Genomic DNA, 7,961 nt, shown 5'->3' with positions numbered 1-7,961 from the left:
GATGTCGATCCTCAACACCTATAACGCGTCTTCCTAGGCATACCCACAGGCATATGAAAGTTGTCTGTTTCTGTGTGAGCAAATGCACATCATAGATTTATTCTGCAGTGAGAAAGAAGAACTTCCATCGGGCAGCTCGCTTCCAGAGTCTGCAGTGGTTGTGCTGGGATGGGTGTTCTTTACCCCTCAGGAAGAACATTTCTTTTACGCTTTCACTGGGCATGAACGACCTAAAGCTAATGTGAAGAGAACAATGTCCTACATAAAAAAATGTTGAAGGTAAATGCTGAAATGAGTTTCTTTCTCGTAGCCTCTCTTTGTGTCACCTGAGGAAATAAAAGACTTTGCATGGCTGAAGGGGAAAGGGACAACGGGACGTCATCCACGGATTTTGTGCTGCTGGGAATACGTGATGTCCCCATGCTCCAGAACCTGCTCTTTCTCCTCTTGTTTATGATCTACTCGGTCACCATGGTTGGGAACATCCTCATCGTTGTACTGGTGGTGGCAGACCGGCATCTGCACACCCCCATGTACTTCTTCCTGGGCAATCTCTCCTCCCTGGAGATCTGCTACAGCTCCACCATCCTGCCTCGGCTGCTGGCCAGCTTCCTGACTGGGGACAGCAGCATCTCTGCTCACGGCTGCATGGCTCAGTTCTACTTCTTTGCTTCGTTTGCGACTACTGAGTGCTACCTGCTGGCAGCCATGTCCTATGATCGGTACTTGGCCATATGCCAGCCCTTGCTCTACGCAAGCCTCATGACCTGGAAGGTCTCTTTACACCTGGCAGCTGCATCTTGGCTATGGGGTTCACTGCTGCTGGTAGTTGTCACAGTCTTCTTATCCCAGTTGCAGTTCTGTGGCCCCAAGGCAATTGACCACTTCTTCTGTGAGTTTACTCCGTTGCTGGAGCTTGCCTGCAGTAACACCAGGGTGTTCATGCTCATTGTGTTCCTCTTGGCCTTCCTGGACTTAATCTTTCCATTCCTGTTCACGCTGGCCTCCTACATGTGCATCATAGCTGCCATCCTGAGGATCCCATCTGGCACGGGCAGACAGAAGGCCTTCTCTACCTGCTCCTCTCACCTCACCCTTGTCACTGTTTTCTATGGCACCCTCTTTGTTGTCTACATGCTGCCCAGAACAGCCCCGCTGAGGCAGCTCAACAAAGTGTTCTCCTTTTTCTACACTGTCCTCACCCCCCTGGTCAATCCCCTCGTCTACAGCCTGCGGAACAGGGAGGTCAGGGAGGCCATCAGGAAAGTGCTCAGGAAAGCCCTGGCCTGCACCCACAGCTTCCTTGGTGACACAGACACTTTTTGTTCCTTTGAATAGGAAAGCTCTAGATACCAAGTGGCCCTTCATATATGCATGTTGCTGAGACTGCTTGTGGACTGGCAGGGGAAGAAAGCAGAAGGTCCTTGTAGATAGATATTATTGTTTAGAAAGCAATGCTGAAAATGTCATGGGTTTGCCTTTTCCTTAATAACAAACACCTTGGTAGGCTTAAATGTGGGAACTGTTGAAGTGTCAAGGTTTTCTTTTCTGGAGGAGATAAGAAAGCGTATTTGGCTTAATATGTGAATATTTTCCAAGGGCCACCATGAGGGCATCTTTCTCACTGTGGGTTCCCAGGATGGGCACCATCTCCCCCCGTGGTGTACATTTCAAGAGCGTGAATCTTGCATGTCAGCCACTAATGAAGGTCCACTTTCACTGCACCGCAAAGGAAAAATGGACCATTTCTACTGGGGGGCTCATGTGGGTTACAGCCACGCACCCCTCTTGCATCCACTGGCCAGGCCCTTTGCAGGCATGGCTCAGGAAGGAGCTGGGGATTGCAGCAGCTGAGCAGCAGAGCAAGAAGTGTTTGCTTCTCCTGCTGCAAGGGGAGGTGGAGAGGCTGGAATAAGGGGAGCAGTTCCTCTTTCTGAGGGCTAAAACAAGATCATCACCTGCATCTCCCTCCCCCCACCTTTCCCTTCCCTGTTCCCAGAAAAATGAGCAAGTTCCTGCTCCAGCTGGGCTCCTCTGGCTCCAGCTCAAGCTCCTCTTCTGTCTTTACCCCACATCTTGGGCAGAGACTGCAACGCCCATTCCCTTGCTCCAGCTTCTTCATCCGTGGAGGATCAGGCTTTCCACCTCAGCCCTCCTTCCCTACTAGAAAGCTTTGGCCCAGTGTAATGGGTCTGGCTGGGATGAAGTCAATTTTCTTCATAGCAGCCCACAAGGTACTGTGCTTTGGATTAGTGACAAAACCAGTGCTGGTGACACACCAGTGAATCTGCTGTTGCTGAAAGGTGTGTGCACAGCATCAAGGCCTTGTCTGTTTCTCACTCTGACCCCCAGCAAGTTGGCTCAAGATGTGGGGAGGGGACACAACAAGGAAAAGTGACTGGAACTGACCAAACAGATCTTCCACGCCGTATAGCATCAAGCTCAGCAATAAAGACGGAGGGGAGGTGGTTTTTTTGGGTGGGTTGCCATTGCTTGGGGACTGCCTGAGCATCAGTGTACTTGTGGAAGGTGGTGAGTGATTGCCTTTGCATCACTTATTATTTTGGGGTTTTGGGTTTTTTCGTTCTTCCTTCTTCCTCTTTCCTTCTTCCCTTATTAAGCTATTTTTATCTTGACCCATGGCTTTCCTCACTTTTGCTCTTCCTCTTCTCTGCCCCCATCCTACTGGGGTGGTGTCGTGGTTTAACCCCAGCCAGCAACTAAGCACCACACAGCTGCTTGCTCACTCCCCCCACTGGTGGGATGGGGGAGAGAATTGGAAGGGTAAAAGGGAGAAAACTCATGGGTTGAGATAAGAACAGTTTAATAATTGCAGTAAAATAAAATAGAATAGTAGTAAAACAAAAAGCTGTGCGCGCAAGCAAAGCAAAAGAAGGAATTCATTCACTACTTCCCATGGGCAGGCAGGTGTTTGGCCATCCCCAGGAAAGCAGGGCTCCATCACACGTAACGGTTAGTTGGGAAGACAAACGCCATCACACCAAACGTCCCCCCCTTCCTTCTTCTTCCCCCAGCTTATCTACTGAGCATGACGTCATACGGTATGGCATAGCCCTTTGGCCATCAGCTGTCCTAGCTGTGCCCCCTCCCAGCTTCTTGTGCACCTGGCAGAGCATGGGAAGCTGAAAAGTCCTTGACCAGTGTAAACACTACTTAGCAACTACTTAGAAACAACTTTTAGCACTACTTAGCAAGAACCAAAACATCAGTGTGTTATCAACATGATTCTCATCCTAAATCCAAAACACAGCACTCTACCAGCTACTAAGAAGAAAATTAACTCTATCCCAGCTGAAACCAGGACACAGGGTCAACCCACCCACCCAACTCATCCAGGGCCCAGGGCCCAGGGCCCAGGGCAGGGATGGTCATTGCAACCTGGTTCTCCTCAGACCTCAGCTTTTTCAGTGGTCTGAGCCAGTTGGTCAATGGCTTTTGCCTCCAGGGCACACTGCTAACTCCTCTTCAGCTTCCTCACCAGCACATGTCTCTTTTCTCCTCTTCTCCCTGTGACTGGGGGAATAAGCTCACAGTACAACTGGAATCTCTTAGACACAAATGCTGTTTTAAATGCTACCTTCTTGGCGTCCAGGGGCTGTGGAGGTGCTGCATGAGCTGCCCATTAGCTCTTTAGACTGCCACATGTATGCCAGGGCTGATGGCATATATCGTTCCCTCTGGAAAGGAGTCTGGAGGTGTGAGGAGAGGGTGGGGATTCCCCATGTGCCCGGGTCTGGGCAGTGAATGGAGACTCAGAATAGGGATCGTGGTACAGAGCCAGGTCTCAGGGAGAAGGAAACAGGGTATCAAAGGTGACAAGAGATGAGCCCGTCTGTGCCATGGTCCCTGGACACCCTGGGGAAGCTGCCCCCAGGGCACCTGGAACAAACCAGCCCTGCACCCTGGCCATTTCCACCTCTGGCCATACACCCCAGGCCCAGGGAGGGACCTTTGCTGCATGGCCAGCTCCATCCTCCTACTGGGCTCAGTGCCTGCAGGGGGCATGGCCAGACCTGGGTGATCTCTCCTGGCCTAGACGCTGCCAGACCCTGCATCACGGCTGTCTGCAAACACCAACGTGGGATTGAACTGGGGTTGGGCACGGGCAGGCAGCAGCGGGAGGCTGCCAAGTAGGGGTCTACTTGCGGAGGAAGCAGAAAGGGCTGCCATGGGGCCTGTTCTGGGGTGACATTTCACCACTCCTCAATGCACCCCGGTCCATGTAGTGTTTGAGAGCATGTGGGGCAGTGGGGCTCTGCTGACCCAGCTGTGGAAGTCTCTTCTCACCCAACGGTCCCCAGCTCTGCCCACGGTCAGCCCATAGGCACTGCCACAGTCCCTCTGTGCTGGGCCTTGAGGTTTCTCTGTGTGCCCTTCTCTGAGCCCATGCAGTTACTCACAGTGCCTGTCTCTGCTTCGAGCAGTCACCACGACCTTCCTGCATCGTCCCAGGAGATCCTGGCCAGGCTGTCCTTGGAGACGGGCTGTGATGTTCCTCAGCCCACAGCATGTGCTGCGTGCCAGCCCAGGAATGTTTCTTGCAGAAGAGCTCACACTCTGCTGGGGGCATGCGTGAGCTCTGCAGGATGTCCTCACACCAGAATTCTTTTTGGTGCACAGCGGAACTATTGGATCCCAAAGTAAGTTCCACTGAGTGGGAGCTCTGAGTGTTGCACAAACGCTCACAAAGACTTTTTTTAAAAGGAAAAAGAATTTATTGGGCTGTAACGACTTCAGTGCAGTGGGGGGTGCCTGCAGGCACAACTCTGATACCCAACTCCACCACCATTACGACAAAGAAGAAATCAGTTTCATACTGACACCCACACCTGATGTGCCGTAGCTCCTGCAAAAATTGGTCTCTACTCCAAGCTCGTTCTCAGACAACTCATGCTGGATCAGGGGCTCTGGGCCTTGTCTCAACAAATGTGGAATACCTCCATTGGCTGAGACACCACCGTCTCCCCTGGGCCCTTACTCCAGTGTTTGGCTCTGAGGGATTTCTCAGAAAAACCCCAATCTGGCGCTCTCAGCCTCTCCTGGTACATAATGTGCTCCAGGCCCCAGCCATCTTTCTGGCCTCTGCTGGACTATCCACAGTCTATGAGGGTCTTTCTCGTGCTGGGGACACCCACACTAGACACATCAGTCGTGATGCAGTCCCCAGGCAGAGGTGAAGGGTCACTTCCCTTTCCCTGATGGCTCTGATTTTGCTAATGCAGCCCAGGCTATGGCTGGTACTCCTTGTCCCAAGGGCACACTGCTCCCTCCTGTCCTGCTTGCTGTCCACTCCCAAGTCCTTTTCTGCAGAGCAGCCTTCCAGCCAGTCATCCCCAGCCTGATCTGCACATGGAGTTGTCCCAGCACAGCTACAAGATTAACAAGGCATTTGTCTTTGAGGAACTTTGTGAGGTTCCAGTCATCCCCTTTCACCAAGCTGTCAAGGACTACTACCTCCACCTCTCTCTTCACCCAAAAAGCCTGTCATGTCATTGCAAAAGGCATTCATGTTGGTCAGGCACAATTTGCCATTCTTGAGTTTGTCGGCATTTCCCAATCCCATTCTTGGCCTTCAGGTGCTGGGAAATGGCTTCCTGGAGGATTTGGTCCATCATCTTCTCAGGCATGGATGTGAGGCTGACAAGCCTGTAGTCCCCTTGACCTTCCTTTTTGCTCTTCCGGAAGATGGGTGGGATGTTTGCCTTTTCTCAGGCATCCGGAACCTCCCTGACTGCCACAGCCTTTCCAGGGTGACAGAAGCAGCCACACAATGACTTTGGCCAGCACCCTCCCTTTGGCTGAAACTCTTCGTGTCACGTATGAGTGAGAGTCATGTATGTCCAATCAGCTTCCTGAAAGTCTCTCCACATGTCCTTGGTCACTAGGCACCCTGCCCCACTGAGCAATGGGCTCACACTTTTCTTTGCATTCCTCTGGCTGCCAGCACACTTACTGAAGCCCTTCTTGCTACACTCTGCCTCACCCAAGCAGTCCTCAGCCTGGGGGAAGCTCTGCCCTGTGCATGAGGAGGGTGGAGGGACGAGGACCAGGGAAAGCTGGAAAAAGACAGAGCAGCTCTGCAAAAGGCCAAGGGAAAACACATTGCTGAAGCTGGGCCTTGTATCTGTGGGCCATCAGTCTAAGGCTCTCCCAGCTGAGCTACTTCTGCCCTGCCCCAGGAGCGCTTGTCCTGGTGCCAGCCCTGCCTCGGTGCAGACCGGAACGCAAGAAGTGTGCTCCTCAGGGAGGTACCTGTGACTAGTCCAACCCCACAGACGGGAGTTGACTCTCCCTGCCCAGGCCTGGGAGCCTGGCAGTGCTAACAGCCCATCCCTGGCCACTCCAGCTCTCCCGCTCCCGAAAGGCTTGGTCACAGCCCTCCAAGGGAGCTGGAGCTGCCTTGGTTTTACAGGCAGGCTGGTGGCAGGAGAGTGGGACATGGGCACAGCACAGCAGTGCTGGGAGCTGGGGCACCGACAGGGAAAGGGGGTGCGACCCATGCCCCTGGCAGCACACAGGGGCACTGGGCAGTTGGTGCCTCTGTGGCTGGCCAGGCTACCAAATCGCGGTAGCTGCCAGCTCGAGGGTAGGAGCGCTGGGATTTTCTCGGACTTCCAGTGCAAACGTGACTGTGGGGAGGGCAAGTGAGCAGGCTCAGGCACAGGCAACTGCAGAGGCAAGGGTGGAAAAAAAAGTGTGCTGGCCTCCTGCCACGGTTGCTCAACTTTAGCCATAACGTGACAGTTCTTGTGCTTGCAGGAGATTCCTCCCATTCCCAGAGGAAAAGAGAATTGGCAGGATTTGACAGTCCTCTTTCCAGTGCTGAAGCAGGCATAAGGAAAGCATGGTGCTTCCCCCTGCCTCAGCACCTTTATCTCACGCAGAGGTGGGGATATCCTATCTTCTGGGCAACCAGCTTGGGGTCTGGATGCCACCGGTCTTCTCTGGGCACTTGCTTCTTTTAGCCACCAGCCATTGCTGGGTCCTGCTCCACCTGCTGCCAACCCAAGGACAGATTCATCACCCTTCTCCCCTTTGGCAGCTTCTGCTCCATGTGTCTTGCTGCTCCTCCCAGCGGCTCTTCTTGCTTTGCTGAGAGCCACTCACAGGTAATCAACAGCCTCTGTAACAGTGGCTGTAGGGGAGAGGGAAGGTAGGCATGAAGAGTTGCACTGACCGTCTGCCACCAGGAATTGTCCTCTTTGGATCAGCCCTTAGGAAGCCCTGCCAAAGCGTCTCCCAGATTCGTTGCTGGCAGGAGGATCTCCTATAGACACCTCTGGTCTGAGCCCCCTCCAGACTTCTGCACCCCTGCGCTGGATGCTCTGCCTGGCACTGGAGGATCAGGCCACTCTCCTAAGAGTTCCCTGGCACGCTTCTGCACACAACCATCTCTCGTGCCCTGCCTCTCTTTGGAAAGAAACACCGCTAAGATTTGAAGGCATGCTTCAGGCCTGCCCACTGCTGTCACTCTCACTCCTCTGGATATGCACAGAGTCCTGAGAGGTGCTCGAGCTCCTCTTTAATGAGGACATAACCAGGGTGTTCACATAGGTCTCCGGACAACAGGTGACACCATCCAGGCCCCAAACTCACCTGCTGCAGGTCCTATACTACACGGCGGTGAGTGGTGCAAGGACCAGCTGTCACTCCCAACTGTACTACTCACGGCTGTGCTCACACCAGCAGATAACGCAGCTCCACCTTCCCACCTGGCTTCTGCTTCCTACGGCGCCTTGCAGTCTTATGGAGCGAGCACATGCTTGCGAAACTGCCCCACAGCATGCAGGATGCCTTTGCATGGCCTGGATGAAACAGCTGTGCTCCTGGGATGCAGCAGTCACAACGGGCTGCAGGTTACTCTCCTCCTGCTCTTCCTGATGCTCCACACCATGACCCTGGCTACAAACCTTTCCATTATTGTGCTGGTGGTAGTTGAC

The 7,961-nt window shown here is 53.3% G+C and overlaps 1 protein-coding gene across 1 annotated transcript; it reads left to right on the top strand.

Annotated features, from left to right (window-relative positions):
• The first annotated feature begins 348 nt into the window (after positions 1 to 348).
• Positions 349 to 1,338, top strand: LOC104023394 (olfactory receptor 9G19). Its single transcript, XM_009477203.2, has one exon. The coding sequence runs from the start codon at positions 349 to 351 to the stop codon at positions 1,336 to 1,338; it is 990 nt and encodes a 329-aa protein (XP_009475478.2).
• The last annotated feature ends 6,623 nt before the right edge of the window (positions 1,339 to 7,961 follow it).

This window comes from Nipponia nippon, unplaced genomic scaffold (assembly GCF_047370975.1).
Source record: "Nipponia nippon isolate SJK-2023a ecotype South Korea unplaced genomic scaffold, ASM4737097v1 scaffold_63, whole genome shotgun sequence".
NCBI classification, from domain to species: Eukaryota; Metazoa; Chordata; class Aves; order Pelecaniformes; family Threskiornithidae; genus Nipponia; species Nipponia nippon.
Note: the sequence above shows the minus strand (reverse complement) of the source record. Positions and strands in the feature narration are given on the sequence as shown.